The sequence below is a fragment of the Astatotilapia calliptera genome, chromosome 6, assembly GCF_964374335.1.
Source record: "Astatotilapia calliptera chromosome 6, fAstCal68.1, whole genome shotgun sequence".
Taxonomy (NCBI): Eukaryota; Metazoa; Chordata; class Actinopteri; order Cichliformes; family Cichlidae; genus Astatotilapia; species Astatotilapia calliptera.
In genome coordinates, this window is record NC_137427.1 from 24377501 (window position 1) to 24398159 (window position 20659).

A 20659-nucleotide genomic window follows, 5' to 3' on the forward strand; every position below is an offset into this window, starting at 1 on the left:
TGTGTTTATATGTGTAAAAACCACAACCAATACAACCTTCGTTCGAACAAAATCATACAATTGATTGTCCCAAAAATCAGAACAGAATTGGGCAAAAGGGCTTTTAAATACGCTGCCCCTGCTTCCTGGAATAATCTGCAGAAGGAACTGAAATTATCAGAATTGGTTACCTTGGGAGAGTTTAAGTCTGTCTTAAAGGAACGAGAGAACAGCTCTTTTACTCAGTGTGATTGTTTTTAATGTACTCTTAATTTGATCTGTTATTGTATATTTTACACATGTTTGTATGGGATATTGTATTTGTTTTAAATGTTATATACCTATGTGGTATGTGACTTTTGTTGCTATGATGCCAGGTCTCTCTTGTAAATGAGATTTTTAATCTCAATGAGATTTTTACCTGGATAAATAAAGGATTAATAATAATTTTAAAAAATTCAATCAAATTTTATACAGCGCCAAATCACATATTGTAAGGTGGACCCTACAATAGTACATATAGAGAAAAACCCAACAATCATATGACCCCCTATGAGCAAGCACCTTGGCGACAGTGGGAAGGAAAAACTCCCTTTTAACAGGAAGAAACCTCCGGCAGAACCAGGCTCAGGGAGGGGCGGGGCCATCTGATGTAACTGGTTCAGGGGAGAGAAGGAAGACGGGACAATATAGAGTGCAGATGTTAATGTTATGTTTAACTCCTCAACTGTTTTCTTAACTCAGATGTTGTGAAGTTGTTATTCTGGAAATAATTCTGCCATTATGCACTTTAGTGATCTTTTGTGGTCTTTCAGTGGTTTTGATGTCTCTCTCTAGTGTATTCATTCTTTTTAATAATGGTCCACATTTTTCATTTGATCACTCTTAAAGTTTTTGCTATCTCTCTGATAGGTTTATTTGAGGTTTTCAGCCTAATAATGGTTTTCTTTACTTTTATCAACATCTCTTTGGATCTCAGATTATGAGTTCCAGTGAAAAGGAATCAAACGCAAGGTCAGTATGTGGAATCAACAATCTTTAATCTGCTTAATTTGTAATGAAATGCTAAGGGAAGATGCCTCACCTGCTATGACCATTAAACTGCTTGCCAGTCAACTTTCCAATAATATTTGAGCATCTACAATCAATCAATCAATCAAGGCTTTATTCACCACATGCAGATTGCCCCTAAATGGGGTCTATGCACAAAAATGGCTGTAGTCCCTAAACAGTTAATCCAGAACGTTTGTTAAACCCCTTAAATTCAAGCTGAAAGTCTTGCTGACAGCTGAAAATTCACTGCCCTGGTGTACCGAGGCAAGATTGCAAAAGAGCAAAACTGTCTAAAACATAATAAACAAAAAGTACAGAAAAAAAGTAGTGAAAGGACAGAGTCTGCTTTTAAGGAATGATTTTTAAAGATTAGTCACTGGATTAAAATGCCCTTTAAGCATAGGCTTTATAATTCAGAGAAGATTGCAGACCTGTAGCTATGACAACCCAACAATGCTAAACTCTCCTGTGCATGTCACAATGAGCGCCCAAATTGCTGTGTATCGTAACAAGACACTTTCTGTTCTTCAGAGAGGGTTGGAGTTAACTTTAGAAAATGTGGTTTGGTCTTCGATAATCATTCCCCCCCCCCCCCCAAAAAAAAAATTTAAAAAAAATGGAAGCGACTGAATGAAACCTTAGCCTGACAATACTGCTGTATATCCAGACATACAGACATACAATACAGTGGCAGAAATAGAAATTAATATGGAGCCCGTCTTTGGTTTGGGCTGATGAACCACACTGTGAGTTAAATGTCACAGTGAGCAATGTGAGGCATCCAAGAATGGCTTAATGACACTTTGGCATTTCACTGGCCTGGCAGTGATGAGCCTAAACCTGAGCCACAGGAAAACTTCAGCACTGGATTTTCATGCTCATCTATCCTCTAACAGTTATGGTACAAGGCTGGAGAAAACAAACAAGGAAACGCCAACGCCCACCCCACCCTCGCACCGCCGCTTAATATACTCACTTCAGAACAGCAGCGTTGTACATCTTGGAGAAAGCTTGATGACAAGGTCAGTGAGTGCCTTGACTGAACATGATTATTACTGTGCTGGGATGCTCACATATCAACCGACAGTCTGTGGTGTTTGAGCATAATTTCGAAAAGAGAATCTCATTTCATCTGCAAAGTCTGCACTCAGACAAAGAAAAGACAGGCATAATTGAGGTCATGATCTGAGAAAAACGCTGACAACAAATACCCAACAGAGCAGACACACACATACACACACACTCAGAAGATTTTAAAACGGAAACTTTCCAGCTTCTCACGTAATTCCTGTTTGAATTTTGGCGACACAGCAGTTGCCATCATTACTATTGCGCTATTTGTGCTGACACATCTAGACGTGCACTTTAACAACTGACCCGACCAGACATAATGCATTATGACCACCTGCCTAACAACTACCAACTTAGTTTATGTGCTAATGCTGCAGCACTGAAGGTCAAAATTTAGACATAACATAATTTGTCAACAACTGATTGCAACATCCACATTTCTAATTGTTTCATAATCTAAACTTCCTTAAAGTTGTTAAGTGCACAGCAAAGTTCTGAGTCTGCAGTGACATTCACTATTAATGAAACTTTTGCATAAGTCCAATAATAATAATAATAATAATAATACCAATAGAAATTTAATTTTCCTCAGCTTGAGAAGTTGAAAAGTATGTGTCAACAGTGGCCCAGTTAGAAAGTAACCTCAGGAAACTGTGTGAGAAGAGAAGTAGAGCTTGTTTTCCCCTATTCAGTCACTCAGACCAAGCTGACTGGACAGCAGCTGTCGAGTGAGATGGATGTCTGTTCACTATGAGGGCTGAGAAACTGCTGACAGAGCCTCCTGCTCTCTTACTAAAAAAAAAAAAAAAAAAGAGGGCAACAGAGAAAATCATATTTGGAACTGCAGGTTACAACCAGGAAACCGCCAAACTGACTGCATGCATCATTTTTATTAGATTTTAAGAGTTTTACTTTGGATTTGGAAGAGATTTGGGCTTGAACTTCCCTCCATTCAGACTGTAAACTTGGTTTGGCATGTACTCAAAGTGTTAGCAGTCCCTTCATTTATGAGAGTGACATTTCAACACAATGCACTCACGCCTGAATGTTTTCAGAGCAAGAGGTGGGGTACGCGTAGATGCGGTCACAGATCAATGCCACCACCCATACAAATGAGCCTGGGCTGAATGAGAAAGATTAGAGCAATCACTTGGGCACACAGCAGATAGGGCTGACAAGAATGTTTGTGAGCTTTCTGGACATGATGCATTCATGTGTGAAAGGCAAACAGGATTGCTCCACAAATACTAAACAAAGACAAAAGACCCACGTGAAACACAGGATCACATCAATAAACACTCGTCAGAAAAGCATCAACACTTTTTATGGTGAACACGACTGGTATACGCTCACTGGCCACTTTGTTGGGAACACTGTACTAGTACCAAGTTGGATTCTCTTTTGCCTTCAGAACATGATGGAGCCCTCCTTGGATGATGTTTACACCATATTCTGACCCTACCACCCTAATGTGGCAGCAGAAATTGGCAAAATGTTGCCTAATCCGCTGAGTAAATTTTTTAATTTATTATTTATTTATTTTGGTGAACATGTGTGAATTTTAGCCTTAGCTTCCTGTTCTGACAGGAATTGCACTCGATGTGGTCTTCTGCTACTGTACCCATCTGTTCCAAGGTTTGATGTCATTTGTCGTATTTTCAGAGATGATCTTCTGGTTGTAACGAGTGCTTATTTGCATTATCAGCTGGAAGTAGTCTGCCTATTTTCCTCTGGCCAGAGAACTGCTGCTAGCTGGATATTTTCTCTTTCTCAGAACAGCCTGTCTAGCTTCAACAACTATGCCATGATTAAAATCACTTAAGCCACTTTTCTTCCCCATTCTGATCTTCATTTTGAACTCCAGCAGGTTGACCTTGTCTGCATGTCTAAATGCACTATTGCTGTCATGTGATTGACTAATTAGAAACTTCTATTAACAAGCAATCAGACAACTGTAATAAAATATTAAAGTGCATATGTTTCATGTTAATTATCCATACCTGTGTTTTCCTATATCCAAGAAGAAAAATAACATATAGCACATGCTCCTGGGTAAAGTGAAAGAGTTTCGTTTGAGCCTAATATTGTGTTGGTCTCCCTTTTGCTTCCCAAACAACCTTGGTTCATCGAGGAATGGACTACATTAGACCACTGAAGGTGTGTAGTGGTATCTGGCACTAAGATGTTAGCAACAGAACTTTTAAGTCGTGTTTGCGAGTCGGGACCTCCATGGATCAGAGTTGTTTGTCCAGCACATTTCTCAGATTCTAGATCACGGTTTCACCACTGTTCCTTCCTTGGAACGCTATTAATAGACCATTGCAAACTGGTAAGACCCCAAAACAGCCACAGTTTTGAAGATGCACCAGTAGTCTAGCCATCCCAGTTTGGCCCTTTTCCAGTTTGGTCAAATCCTTCCGTTTGCCTTTTTTCCTGCTTCTAACACATCAATTTTTGACTAAATCTTTACCTACTACCTAATATATTCCACTCACAAACAGGTACCATAATGCAGAGATAATCAGTGTTGTTCACTTCACCCATCAATGGTCATGTTTTGCCCAATAAGTAAATACTGCAAGACAGTTTGTAACAACATTTTAAAAGGAATCCTATAAAAAAGCTGTTGTGAATCATGCATCAAAATGTATTCATAACTTTGGGAGAATCTGGATATCAAAGATTGGGTGGTCATGAACTCTTTCTGATCTTAAAATAATTCCAGAGGGCCTTGCAGTTGATATGAAAAATCACACCAAAGGCAAGAGCTCCAACTTCATGTCCAAGGTGTAGAGGCAAAAAAGCATGGACATGACTGAGAGGTTCAGGCTCAGTGTCAAACTGCTCTACTGCCGTTTGAGTCACTGTAGCCAAAATGTTACTATTTGTCAGTGCTGGTAAGATAAGTTCATGTCGGGAACCAAGTTGCTTAAAATGATGTGCAAAATATAAAGAAAACCTGCATCCTATGATTGTCTCACAATAAAGCAAAACGAAAGAACAACAAAATAAAGAAAAAAAACAACAGCTGAAAATAATAAAGAAATATACCAATTATTTAATCTTAGTCTGGGAAATAGAAAAATTTAAACATTATTATAATGTTTTTTATATTTCACAGGATAACCTTTACATTAATGTCACAGAGCGGACAGTAATGATTAAAAAAGGATGGTTCGCTGGTCTGCAACTTAAACACAACATGGGCTACAAAGTATGCCAGTGTGCGTGAGTGTGGGGTGAACAATTTCCCCAACTCTTGTTAAAAGGTCAGCTGGAGTCATTTTGCTTCTCTATTATCACATCCTGATTAGTTAAGACAACTGATGTTGAGTTAGTGAGTCAGTTTAGTTTCTCATGCAGTGTGGAAGTAGCAAGAATCATAGAAACATAGAAAAGTTTTTCACAAGTAAAATCTAACTCACAGTCTAATTACACTGCAGATAAAAGTACAAGTCATACACTGATTTTGACCTATTACTACAAAAATAATATTACTCAATATATCACTGAAGCAGATTGTTAGTCTGTATTTTCTTATATAATTACATTTACATAATTTTTACCATGAGACATTTTCTGTATTATTAGTATTTTATTACAAAATTAACTTAACAAGGCAGCAAATGAGCAGACACAGGGGATGCGATTAATTTAATTAATTAGTACATGCTCTTTTTTGCGAGGCCCCCCTTTGTTTTACAAGAAAAATGTTTGTGCCCCCGGGTGCACGCCTGCGTGCACGCACGAACACATCCTCCAACCACACACACCCATATTTTGCTCCACTGCGGATTATTTCACATGTCAAACATTTAGTAAACAATTAAGCAAATACAAGTAATCAGCAATAAATTAGAGGTAGTAATAAAATAAACTAGGCCTACTAACTAATTTGCGCTACTTCCATAACTACAGGGGTATTTTTGAAAACGCAGCTGTTTCGTCCACATGTAAACGGCGTTTCGAATCACCAAAAACGGAGATTTTTTGCGTTTACGTGTGGACGAGGAATACAGAGTTCGTCATGCAACGTCAAAGGTATGTGCCTTTTTTCACGTCACGCTGTGCGCCACGTTATTGTTTACATGAGATAAATTGCAGAATGGCAGATAGAGACAAAATACTGTTAATCTGACTATCTGCAGGTTTTACACGCTTACATATACACGCAGTTACTGTCCCTCTATTTAGAAAGGCAGAGGCATCACGTTGTGATTATTTTATGTGCAGTTGTTTTTTTCCTGTGTAATAATATTCAACATTGCTATCAATACATTTTTCAAAAAAATGCCTCTCTGTGCAAAATGGGTTCAAAAACAACTGTAGGATACTGTTTGTCTGTGATTTGAACTGGGGGAACAAATCGTGGCAGAAACGGCCTGATGTTATTTGGATCCCGCTCTAACTTTACTGTACAAAGAGCTAACATCTCCAAAATGTCAGGAGTAGTTAGTCGTTACAACAACTGTTTCTGAACTAAAAATCAAGAATGTGGGATCCTGTTTGTCCGTGATTTAAACAGCCCAGCGCTGCTCCCGACGAAGGGAAAACCAATTCTGCAGGGGAGACCTACCTTGGCACTTGTGCAGGTGAAACCAAAGGGAAAACATGCTTCACCAGATTTTCTAGTCTTTGGCTTAAAATGAAGTTGGTTTGGAAACATATTCAGCGATGCTTCATCTCCTACTTTGCGTTTGTGTGGCCGCTCCGTAGCAGTGTCCAAGCGTTTTTGTTTTCCTTTTCATACCCCCCCCTGCGATGGCTCTGCACCCCCCCCCCTAGTAGGGGTGCAACGATATTCGTATCGATATTGAACCGTTCGATACAGTGCTTTCGGTTCGGTACGCATATGTATCGAACAATACAACATTTGTAATTTATTTTATCAACTTTCCTTCTGACGATGCTGTCTGTGTTGAGCGCTCAGTGAATCTGCGTTCGACTACTCCGCCTAGGCTGCACTGTTGAGCGCAGATCCACTGAGTGCTCAACACAGACAGCATCGTCAGAAGGAAGAGCGCAGGGCAAGCTAGCAAGTCAGAAGTTAAGCTCTCCTTGCAACATGGACCTCCCCCATTCAGATCTGGCGTTTGGAATTATTTTGGTTTTCATGTGACGTATGACCCTGAAGGTAAGCGAGTCATGGACTAAAGTAAAACAGTATGTTGGATGTGCCGTGCAATGCTCAATTACATGGGTGGGAGCTAGTGTGTTAGCGTAGTTAGCTCGTTAACGTGTTGGCCGTCTAGCCCCATGCACGGGGCGATCGGCGGTAGCTCGTTAACGGAGATTTGCCGTGTTGTGGCGTTAAGGTCATTTCAACGAGATTAACCTGAAAGCACTAGTGGGAACACAACGAATATGACTGCACATTTACGCCGACATCATCCTAGTGCAAAGACAAAAACAACAAGCATGCTACTAACTTTAGCCGAGTCATTTAGACAGCTGTTAGCACATGATTCTCCTTATGCTGCTGAGAATATAGCCCAGAAGAAGCGGATAGTATAGCTTTTATTTTGGAAAGAGACATTTCTCTGTAATAAACTCTCTTTTCCAAAGATGAGTGATTCCTCAATCAGATACAGGGCTTGCAATATCGCTAGCCCGACGTCCTGGAGCTAGCGATTTTTTCAGTCGGGCTACCAAAATCTATCTCTTCCCTGCCCGTCGGGCTATTGTAGGAAGGAAAAATATATGTCAATGCTTTTGCATTCTTTCAGAAATGTAGCTGGGTAATTATGTCATTGGCATCGGTGAGCCACTGTCAATATGTGACATATTGAAGTCGCGTTTGAATTTGCGCTTGTTTTTTGCTTTCACTTTGCAATCGTGCGAACTGTGTATAGAGAGCGACAGCACTGATCTGTGAGTGATGAAAATTTGTGCACCAATTCCTCTGACATCGTCTTATTAATCGTTAGCTTACTATGCAAACATGACAAGTGAAATCTCCCGCAGCTTAAACATGTGAGAGGTTGATCGCGCAGAGAATCGCTGAGCTTATGTGAGTGCGTGTGTAAAAGCATTTCAGTTCTGCTGAGCCAAATAAGACAGGTCAGGGTGAAGAAGTGACAGCCAAAGAAAAGCTTACCACAAAACGGAGAAGTTATGACAAATCAGACTATAAGGCAAAAAGAAAGTGCAGCTTTATGGTTTCATGGACAAAATAATTTCTGTGGCTGCAATATGACGAGCTAAATAACCAGGGCTGCACATAAGTGGTCCGCAGGTGCGCATTCGCTGTCAAAATAAAAAACGCGCACAAGGGTTAGGGTAAAATTTAAAAACTGTACTTTTGAGTTAAAATATATATTTATAATTTTAATAAATGACAAATTAAAAAGGCATGAACATTTTTTTTTGTATCGAAAAAATATCGAACCGTGACACCAAAGTATCGAACCGAACCGAACCGTGAATTTTGTGTATCGTTGCACCCCTACCCCCTAGGGGCCGGGCCCCACGCTTTGGGAAGCTCTGCCTTAAGGTATTGTAGGTACATCAAGGTTAAAAACATTTAAGTTAGTCAATTGCTAGGCAGTTGCTAGGCAACTTTAAATTTAGACCTTTTGTCCCCCTTGCAATTTATGTGTATGAGAGTAAAACTCACCAGGTCTGTTTTGGGCATGTCCTGGTAGTCAGACGAGTAGTATGTTGACGTTTTCGCAAAGCCATTGTCGCCCGCAACCTTTGGAGGCTGAGCATGTTGTCGGTATGTTGCACTCTTTGGGGTCCAGCAGAACAGGCTGATGGACTCACGGACACAGCGCTCAATGTCAATTTCTGCACACCACAAATAACAGGAGACAAACAATATTAAAAAAATGTTACTTGTCAGTGCATGAGGCCCTCCCAGTCAAAGAGTAATATACTTTTGAACAACAGAGTACTCTTCATATACTTTCTGATGGATTTTGTATAAGAAAAATCATATATTCTTTATGCTCACCCAGCTAGCCAAAGAACTGCTGATGTATACATGCAGCCTAATCATGATCAATGCATTTTTTTTTTGCAGTACTTAGCTACTAAGCTGCTCTGTCAGGCTCTAGGACAGAGCATCGTGACACATGGCTAACATAAATAACACGTATCATAGTAAATTATTTTACTCTAATGTTGTCCTGCCCTTCGGAAAAAGGTGCAGATCCATCAGGTGCAAAACCAATAAACTAAAGAACAGCTTCTACCGCCTGTCAGAACCATTAATGCAAATTAAGAGTGTGAACAGACTTTATTCTGTCGCTGCAATTGACTCTGTTGCTGCCATTCCCTGTGAAATATTTTGGTCCTTCCTTTTTCTGTGCAATATTTTGGTTTCTGTGCAATATTCTAGCAGATGTGCAATTACCATCCCCATCCTTAATGGCCATAGCCCTTCCACCCTATTTATTATATTATATTATTGCCCTTGTACATACCCCCCCAGAATGTTTCTGTAACTCATACACTGTGTATATAGTGTACTTCTATTGTTGTACTTAAATTGTTTTTCTTCTTTGTATATTGTTTTCTGTACTTCACACTTTTGTGGTCTTGGTACCTAATTTCCTTGTGAAGGCAAATGCACAATGACAATAAAAAGGTTCTAAGTTCTATTTAGCTTATTATTATAGAATCACTATATTTGACACTATTGGAAATTCTGTGTAGTTCTGCAGGTCTTAAACTGGGCAATTGGCAAAAAAACCCATTTAGAATATAAATATCACTGCTAAATAAAATGCCAAAGCTTTACTATACTCAGCCTGAGAAAACATGAATGTTTGTAGTACTTGCCTTATTAATAGTAGTAAGTTAAGCATTACATGTAAAACAAATCAAAGAACTGCTAATTTCTGCATTCTAAGTTAACACCAACATCTTATTTAAGCAAACTGTTTAACTCCTTTGTAAGAATATGAATGAATTATTTAAAAAAATAAGTGGTTCTTTCTCTCAACTCACATATAAAGCCTGAGAGATTATGTAAATGTAGTGTGGGAGGTTTGGTCAAAGAAGTGAGCAGTTTGACCTTGGCATTTTGCTGCCATTAATAGTCTTAAGTAGTCATCCAGCAGCGCCAGTGGCTCCTTCAGATAATAACTGCCCATCGTTTAGCAGCCGCTTCTCATCTGAGCTCTTGTCTAGCAAAATTTCTACTCTTCCTCCCGATGCCTCTGTACTATTATAAACCCTTTCTGCTTCTTGTGTTGAGAATAGAGAGGATTAGGGAACAGGGAGTCACTGGATTAGCCAAGGATTTGGATAAATTAGGAATTCTTTGCCTTGCAATCTCTTACACTGACAGCCTCTCTTTTTCACCCCTCTTTTCCGTGGCTAATAAGCAAGACTGGCTAATGAGCACTCCTTGCTATGACCTGCACCTGGCCAAGGCTCAAGTGAAACTATATACAAGATATATCTTTTCCCCTCATCTGTCCCGCCGCAGTGTCAAGGTTAGGGGGTTGTTAGCTCTCCTGGGCTAGCACCTCAGAAACTCAGTTACAAGGTCCATTCTGGTGAGAAAAAAAATGCTCGAGGTCTGAGATTCCTCACCAACAGGCTTGCAGGCAGTTCTGGGAAATGCATTTTCCCTCCCTAGAGCTATGAATGCTGCATCCAATCACTCCTGCTACTAAAAGAGGCAGAAATGAAGAAGAGGAGATTGATAGCTGCTTTAATAAGCCCTGGGCTCAGCTGGGGCATTTTCACACAGCCAATTTTGTTAAGAAGTCAATTTTTCTTTTTTGTCAGAAGAAATTACATTTATGTAATTATGTATAGGTGTTGAGTGTGGGCTGTGACTTGTTGCCACAAATGGAAGAGTAGCATGATTAGTTAAGAGCAACTCAAAGGCCTTTTGGAATTGGATGATAGCTAATGTAAGATGGAACTTACAAGCATGAAGATGAGATACCAGTCATTTCAAAGAAGTATAGAGCATTTGTTTCAACCCATTATGTTGTAACGAACACACTATGAAATTGATGAAATGATGAATCCCAGTGCATCCCAGGTAGTCCCCAAGTAAGCAATGCACACACACACAGCCGTCCAACTTGATGCCTTCGCTCTCCACGTTCACCAATGACACTGTCGCTAGGGACTCATGACGGGGGACATGGACCCGTACAAAGCCGCGTCATATAACGTGCGGAGGGCGGTGAAAGAGGCGAAGCAGCGCTACGGGAGGAAACTAGAGTCACAACTCCAACAGAGTGACTCTAGGAGCCTGTGGCGGGGACTAAGGACAATAACGGACTATAAAGCACCAACAACCGGTATGACGAACGCGGCCGTGACTCTGGCAGACGAGCTGAACACTTTCTATGCTCGCTTCGAGGCTGCAGCTAAGGTCTCCAACAATGCTAGTGTTAGCAGCGCTAACGGCTGCAGACAGGAAGATACTGCCAGCACCGGAAACGTGCTCGTCATCTCCGAGCATGAAGTAAGGAGAGCCTTCAAGAGAGTGAACACCAGGAAAGCAGCAGGACCAGACGGCATCCCAGGTCGTATCCTAAGAGACTGCGCATACCAGCTAGCTCCTGTGTTCACTGAGATATTCAACATCTCTTTATCTCAGTCGGTGATCCCCACATGCTTCAAAGAGTCCATCATTGTTCCTGTCCCGAAGAAACCCCACCCTGCTTCTCTCAATGACTATCGCCCTGTAGCCCTCACCTCAGTAGTGATGAAGTGCTTTGAACGCCTGGTCAGAGACTTCATCATTTCTTCACTACCAGACACACTGGACCCACTACAGTTCGCTTACCGTCCAAATCGTTCCACAGACGATGCCATCTCTCATCTCCTCCACACATCACTCACTCACTTGGACACTAGAAGGGGGAATTATGTTAAAATGCTCTTCATAGACTACAGCTCTGCATTTAACACCATAATTCCCTCCACACTCACCACCAAGCTGGAGCATCTGGGACTCAGCTCATCTATGTGTCAGTGGATCTCCAACTTCCTAACTGGCAGACCACAGGCAGTAAGGATGGGCGGACATGTCTCAGCCTCCACCACTCTCAGCACTGGAGCCCCCCAGGGGTGTGTTCTGAGCCCCCTGCTGTACTCTTTGTACACATATGACTGTGTGGCCACTACCAGCTCCACCACCATCATCAAGTTTGCTGACGACACCGTCGTGGTGGGCCTGATCTCTGATAACAACGAGACGGCCTACGTGAAGGAGATTAGGAATCTGGAGAACTGGTGCCAGAGGAACAACCTCCTTCTAAACGTCAGTAAGACAAAGGATCTGATAGTGGACTTCAGCACTAAGCAGGAGAGGAACTACCAGACCCCCGTCATCAACGAGTGCCCAGTGGAGAGAGTGGACAGCTTCAAATACCTCGGAGTTCACATCACGCAGGACCTGTCATGGTCCTGTCACATCAACACCGTGGTGAAAAAGGCCCGACAGCGTCTCTACCACCTCAGACGCTTGAGAGACTTCCAACTGCCCTCCAAGGTGCTCAGGAACTTTTACTCGTGCACCATAGAGAGCATCCTGGCGGGAAACATCTTAACCTGGTTCGGGAACAGCACCATGCAGGACAGACGAGCTCTAGAGAGGGTTGTGCGGTCAGCTGAGCGCACCATCCGCTCCGAGCTCCCTGACCTGCACTCAATCTACAGCAGGCGGTGCTGGACCAAGGCCAGGAAGATCGTGAAGGACCTCAGCCATCCCAACAACAGACTGTTCTCTCTGCTGAGGTCAGGAAAGCGATTCCGCTCCCTGAAGACCAACACAGAGAGACTGAGGAGGAGCTTCTTCCCGCAGGCGATACGGTCTCTCAATCACACCACCACACAGTACTGACCCACACATGTGGTTCTTACACACACACTGGACTTTCTGGACTTTGGTTTTGCACAACACTGGTCACTATATTCTTCATTTCCGGTTAATACTTGTACAGCTGCTGTTATTGTGTATATATTTATTTATATTTAGATTTCTTCATACATTCTTATATAGTTCTATATTGTGTATTGTGTATTTTGTTGTACAGTTATTTTATTTTCAACTTTAATTTATATATTTATCTTTATCTTATTCTTCCCAGTTAAATTTACCCTTCATTCTAATTTGTGTTGTACAGTTATTTCATTTTTAACCTTAATTTATATTTTATTCCTTCCTAGTTAAATTTACCCTTTTTAATTTTTCATATTTATTTCCTATCTTATTCATAGCCTTTTCCTTTTTTTGTTCTCTTTAGGTCACGAGCAGTTGTCCAAGCATTTCACTACATATCGTACTGTGTATGACTGTGTACGTGACAAATAAAATTTGAATTTGAATTTGAAATTTAGTTCACCACTGTTCCTTTCTCGGATCACTTTTGATAGATGCTGACCCAGTCAACTAGCCATCACAATTAGGCCCTTGCAAAACTCGCTCAAATCCTTGTACTTGCCCATTTCTCCTGTTTCTAACACATCAAAATGTTCACTTGTTCGTTATTATCAGTAACCAATATCTCAGTATACAATTTAAACTGAGATATTGGTTGACTGTATCTGTGAATCCTGCATCAAAACTTATTCATAATGTTTGCAGAATACAGTGGGGCGATCGTGGCTCAAGAGTTGGCAGTTCGTCTTCTAACCTTCTAATCGGAAGGTTGCCGGTTCGAGCCCCGTTGTGTCCTTGGGCCCCCTGACCACTGGTGGTGGTCAGAGGGCCCAGTGGTGCCAGTGTCCGGCAGCTTCGCCTCTGTCAGTGCGCCCCAGGGCAGCTATGGCTACAATGTAGCTTGCCATCACCAGTGTGTAAATGGGTGGATGACTGAATGTAGTGTAAAACGCTTTGGCGTCCATAGGGACTAAGTAAAAGCCCAATACAAATACAGGCCACTTACCATTTACAGAAATCAAAGATTGGGTTGTCATGAACTATTTTTGTTCTTAAAATGTAACATGATTCCAGAGGGCCTCACGCTCATATAAATAATCACACCAAAGGCAAGCCTCCAGAGGCTTTCTGTTTATGCCTGATGGGTCAGAGCCGCTGCTTAGGCTGCTGCCCCCGCGACCCGGCCCCGGACAAAGCGGATGAAAATGGATGGATGGATGGATGGATGGATGGATGGGTCAGAGCTCTTCTGGTAGTGCAATGACATCTACACAATAGTGAAGTAGTGTAGTTTATTATTGTGATTACTTAATGTACACTTATAGCAGTTGCTTAGGTCCATGATTTACACTGTGAGTATATAGCTGTAAGTTGTTCAGATATCATTATTGGAAAGTTTGCATAATTATTTCTTTACCCAGTCAATATATGTCACTACTTACCCACCATCTCGCACTAAGAAATCAATCTTAGCTGATCTGAAGTGTTCAGTATTACTGGTATTATTCAGTATTAGATTTAGAAGAGTTATAGAAGTGCCTATCTTGTAAAGACAGCTCAGTATTGACAATAATATCCTGCAAACAAGTGAGCTCACTCCAAGTTGTGTCACAAGAATGAGAAGGATTCTTCAAATGGTTTGATTGCACTGTTGCTTCTTGTGAATCAATCTGTCTGAGATATTTGGCTGAAAACAGAAGAAATACTTTTGAGAAGTAAAGCCTTGATTTCTTTTCTTAGACTTTTAGAAGTCTAGAAAATTAGAAAATCAAATCTAAACAAGGTATAAAAATGTTTAGTTTTGAATGAATCAAATGAATCAATTGCAATTGTGGCTACAAAGTCAGGCTGCACTTGACACACAGAAATATTGAGACAAAAGAAAAGCAGTGAAAGACAGTGGCTCAGATATTGCTGATTGGTCACTTCATTAGGTACATTCAACTGTTTATTAATGCAACTATCAAATTAGCCAATTACAGTGCACCAACTCAATTTCATCATGTAGACATGGTTGAGCTGATCTGCAGAAGTTCATAGTGAGTATCAGAATAGGGAACAAAGGTGGTTTAAGTCACTTCAAATGTAGCATTGTTGTTGTTCCTAGACGTGCTGGTCTGAGTATTTCAGAAACTGCCGGTCTGCTGCATTTTCCCACACAATCCTCTCTAGTGTTTACAGAGCATAGTCCAAAAAATAAAAAAGATATCCAGTGAGCAGCAGTTCTCTGGCTTTATGGTACCAGAGGCCAGATGAGAATGGGCAGACAACTTCCATCTGGGAAGGCAAAAATAACTCAAATAACCACTTGTTACCTGCCACCTGAGTGGTGTTGATGATCATGTTCATCCCTTAATGACCACAGTCTAACCAACTTCTGATGGCTGCTCCCAGGAGGATACTATGCCATGTCACAAAGCCCAAATCATCTCAAACTGGTTTCTTGATCATGACAATGAGTTCACTGTACTCAAATGACCTCCACTGTCACCAGATCTCAGTCCAATAGAGCACCTTTGGGATGTGGTGGAACGGGAGGTTCACATTATGGATGTGCAGCTGATAAATCTGCAGCAACTGTGTGATCCTTTCACGTCAATATGCACCAAAATCTACAAGGAATGTTTACAACCCCTTGTTGAATCTATGGCATGAAGATTTAGGGCAGTTTTGAATTTTAAAAATGGAGTCCAACTACCAAAGTGTACCGGTAAATATAGCCAACGCATGTTCACATAAGCTACAATGCAGCATATTCTTTAATGTTTTTTTGTTTATGTTTTAAATATACTATAATCTATGTTTTCTGAGAAGTCACAGCCTTCAAAATTATCCAGCTAGTTAATCATGTAAGTGGGACAATTTTTTTATTTTTATTTTAAATCTGACTTATTTTTACAGCATGAAGTTTTTATACAAACCGACTAGCTGCCCACAGCCTGTCAGTCTGTGGGCTGCTAATTGCATACTGGTACCAGTTGGAACAAAATTATATAACAGCATTATTTATTTTATTTTTGGTTCTAAAATTAAATAAGTAGCGTTGGTAACTCACATAGAAACTTATCCACGCTGAAAGTACGTCTAGGAAACGTAACTTTCAGCAGGATTCCTCATCCATAAATTCAGATGTACATCCATTAAGATACTTTACTTACTATCCAGTACCACCTTTTCATTTTTTTATACTATTTTAAATAGCTCCACATCAGGCGATTGGGCTCATCCTAAAATGTAAATGAAAATGTAATTTGTAACATGGCAAATTTGTCCTAGAGACATTGTTTTTTCCATCCTCTACATCTCCTTCTACTAACGTTCAAGGTGTCTGTCTGTGCTGTGTTTCCATAAGCAGTTTCAGTAAGTCATGGTTGTTTTTCTCAGAGCTAAACATCTATAAGTAGAGCTCATCAGTTCTGTGCCCATCTCGGCTCATTGAAGCAAATGCTAATGTCCCGTGAAGGCAAATGCCTCTGCATCATCAGTAGACACACGGTTCCCCCTTCAGCTGGGGAGCCTCTCTGGGCCATTGTGAATCAATGATGTCTCCAAACAGGACAGAGTTTTATAGATTACCTGAGGATACGAGACTAATCAAATGGGAATCACAGAATCCGATTAATTGCAAACAAATGGGAAGCTGAGATCAATGTCCCGCTCCGAGTCTAAATGTTGCACAGCAGGTCACCTATTTCACATGTTATGTTATACTCTGATATATACCTACTCAGTTAAATCATTCACAACACTTAAAAGAAAACTATTCAGGGTCCTTTATCCCTTTGTCTTTTTTTAATCTGGAGACTCAAACAGGCGTTTTGTGGAGATAAGTCTGTATTTGCATGTATGAAGATGACTTACAATACACACCACATGATTTAACTGACATCATGAATACTTGAAAACATGACAGATTTTTCTTTGAATCTAGACCTCCCTTCTTTGTTGGAAAATTTACAACTACAGACTTCCTGTGTCATGCATAATAGGCTTGTCACTGAGAATTAATGTCTCTACTCCTATTTACTACCAAGAAAGAGGAAAAGAGAGGAGTGTGTCTGAACCATTTAAGGGCTACTGTCTTGCAATATTATCTTGACTGTTAATTTTTATTCTGGTAGCTGCGTATTTGAACAGAAAGGCAGAAGACTTTTTTTTTTTAAATTTCACAACTAAATGTCAAGTCTGCTTATAGATCTCTCCAATGTTCATCCAACTCACTGAATCTCAGAATAAGTCATATGTGTAATGTAAGCTCTCTGGGTTCACAGTCATAGTCACGACCACTAAGTATAGGCTTCCATCATGCACAAGCTAAAATTAACAAAATGAACAGAAATCAGTGAAGTGGAGATTACATGAATGCTGCAAAGTAGCTTTCAGTAAACTGCATGATGGTTCAGCCTGAAGTTATTTAAATTAATCTAATATCTAAGAGAGTTTAAACATATGCAGTAAAATATGTAATATTCGATACTGCATCCAAACGATTCTGTAATTTATCCTTCCGTGTGTGCTGCAGAAGCTGGACAGACTATTTGTCTTCTCTTATAATGTCCAGCCAGCAGCATGGTATATATTTTCTGCCTCCATACATGCAGCTCCTGTAGTTACAAAAATGTGACGCATGTGGACTCTGCTCTGAAACAAATGAATGTGAGCTTCAGTTGTATGAGGACATCAATTCTGCACGCCTGATGGCAGAATGGAGCAGGTGCGGTACACAAATCACAGGATGTCTACCATAACTCACTATGTGTGCGTGTGTGTGCGTGCACGTGTGCGTGCGCTTTCATGAACATGAACGTGGTGAGGGAAAGCACACACTGACCTTCAAAACCATATTTTTTTCATCAATTGCTGAGAAGCACTATTAAAAAGAACTTCAAACATAACGCTAAGCCTTTGTTTCTGTTCATGTTCTCTGCATTTCCCTCTATGCTATTTACTATATTTTACACGTTCATAAAATGTATGATTTAAATGCTCACATCTATAAATCACTTGTTATTGTATTTCTGAAGTAAAAACTAAAACCTCCTTTGATGTTGTGATGATTTATCATAACAATTATTTAGCTGCAGTTTTCATTCTTACAAAATAGGAAGCTCAATGTGTCCTGCACTGTGTCATCACTTGCTGTCAGAGCTGATAGCAGTCAACTTTTCAACCTGCTAACACACTTGAAACCAGGGAATAGACCATCACATATTCTGCACTATGATTCATAAATGTTAAGAATTCAGTTTTTGTTGCTCAAGAGACTAAATTTTGAATTTATTGTAGCTTCCTCTGAAATAATACTGCAGTCTTTGTACAAATACTTTGTTTGCAGCAGCCTACAATGCTGGACTTGCTTTGAATTAAATGCTAACATGCTAAAGTATTTTGGTACACTGCTGTTAAAGACACACTGTACACAGGTCAGCAGACCAGATGCTTGTACTTGTTCCAAAGATGGACAGCAAATTAAGAGGTGAAAGAGTTTTTGCAGCTGTGAAACGACATCAGGCAAGCTCCTTCACTTCTGTCTTTAAATCTCGCTTACAAACACCCTTCTATTTCTTGCCTTTCGACCCACTGTGAGATGTTGACTGTGACTTTATTTCACTTTTTATGTACGCCTTTATTGTTAACGTCTACAGTTCTTATATGTCCCCGTATCTTTTTACTGTCTGGTCTGTATTTGTCTTTTATGTTGTGTTTTGGGTTTTGTTTTTTTTAGTCAGTCCTGCTGTTGTTTACTTTGAGTGCTTTTTAAATAACGTGGTGTGGTATGGTAAAATATAAAGATATGATGATTGCTGGCTTTTGCACTGGACTGCACTAACATTTGATAACCTCCCCCTAAAAGCACAGACAAGTTTAATGGGGATTTTTCACAAATGAGAGGTTTGAAGCTTTAAAGCAGTGAAATTTTAACCTGATAGTGGGGTTAGTAGAGACAAAGCACCAAAGTTAGAAGGATTCATCATGTTGAAATATCACAGTCTTGACCATTATGGTGGACTGACAGACCCACAATGGCATCTCAAAAGCCACACTACTGTGGGACTAAAGAAAGAACAATAAATCCATTGAAGATAGACCCATGCTGTCTTAGAGGTGATAAATATTGTGCTGAAGTGTGCAGAACTTAGGAGTCTGTCTTTGTAATGTATATAAAACTATTGTGAGTAGGGACCAGATTGTGGCTCGAAGCTTAAGTAAACAAGTCCTGTTTGAGGTCATGCAGCAGCCTAGATTTCAGTCCTAATATAGTTTAGAGTGAGTGCCAGATACTACACTGTAACTACCTAGGTATACACAGGCTGCGCTAATGGGGCTGGCAGTGATATACAGAAACAAGCTGGCAGGAGAAACAACTCCAAGGAAATCTTGCCAGAGAAGCTGACTGCAGCTCTAGGCCAACATATTTTACCTTTATAAGGAGAACTGGATCTCCTTTTGCCTTCTGCCTCAATCACATGAATCTCCTGGACTCGGGCAGTAAAACAATGACGTATTGCAACCACTAAAGTTTGTAGAAGATGGGGCTCAGTTTACAGTCAGCTCCAGTGTCCCTTTTGGACAAATTGTTCCTGTCTCTATTGTTTGTTTTTTTTAATCCCAAAGTCATTTTGCCTTTCAGCAAGAAAAAAAAGGGCTAAGCACCATTTGGAAATATAGTTTTAAAGGAAATTGTTTGAGCTATCCCCCAGGTGAAACTTATATTCTGAAGACATGCATTAAGAATGCCGCTTGCTGACTTTATGTCACCGATACTTTGCTAAGTAATCGCTTTGTGAAAGTGAAAAGGAGCAGTAAAGTGGATGCATAATCAGAGACACTGTTAGGACTCGTCACTGTACGGCAACATGCAGTCAACGGAAACAGCAAAATCCCAAATGCACTCTGTCACTGTCTGCCCATAACACATTTATAACTCTGACCTGGAGTGAGTCTGTGAAAAGAATTGAATACATTTAACCAACATGGTTAATAAGTATGCATATCCATTAAGCCTGTATGAACAGAACAAACCCGCTTAATTCCTCCCTGATTTGTTGGCCCTCCTCCTGCTTCGTACAAGAAAGGAGTTGGAATTGCTTCTTTTGTCTGTAAAACACTGAAATCTGCAGGGATTAACAACGATACTGCAAAGTTAAAAGACTAAGTATTTGCCATCCCGACTTTTCAATATTTCCTCCTCCTATGTCTCATTCTTGCTGCTGCACTGACAATGGTGCTTAGGTGGTGTAATGAGGTATTAACGAATTTGAAATGTCTGTCCACGTGCAGGTGTATGCATTCAATTCCTAATTCTTTTGCCTTTTGTTCTTTTTTTTGCATTTCAGTAAATATGTCTGTCTCTTTGCTTTCTCAAAGAAGGAAGGGGCCTCAGGCAACATGCTACTCTCACATCGCTATCGCTGACTTTATTTGTTTGTATCTACCTGGAATTTTGCAATTGCTCATTTAATGATATCATACAAGAGATGCTAAGACAAAAAGAGTTTAAACTCTGAATGAAGATGATGCAAATGATGAAGAAGCAAACAGGCTGCGAGCAGACTAATTCCAGGGCGCAGCAATTGACTGTTCAGTAGATGCAGAGCAGAGCGCGGCAGCGCCGGGAGCACATCAAGCAGCGAGTATGTCTGTATAAGAGTGCAGAGCTGTCTGCTTTGAGGATATCATTAACTCAGACACATGAGC

General features: G+C 40.4%; 1 protein-coding gene across 2 annotated transcripts in view; it reads right to left on the reverse strand.

The window, feature by feature from the left end:
* Window positions 1–20659, reverse strand: part of tbck (TBC1 domain containing kinase) — a 58987-nt gene that overhangs the window by 17203 nt on the left and 21125 nt on the right. For both annotated transcript variants that reach the window (XM_026171221.2, XM_026171220.2), the window contains exon 23: window positions 8720–8892. In XM_026171221.2, the coding sequence (XP_026027006.1) occupies window positions 8720–8892 (173 nt within the window). The remainder of the gene's footprint in view (window positions 1–8719; window positions 8893–20659) is intronic.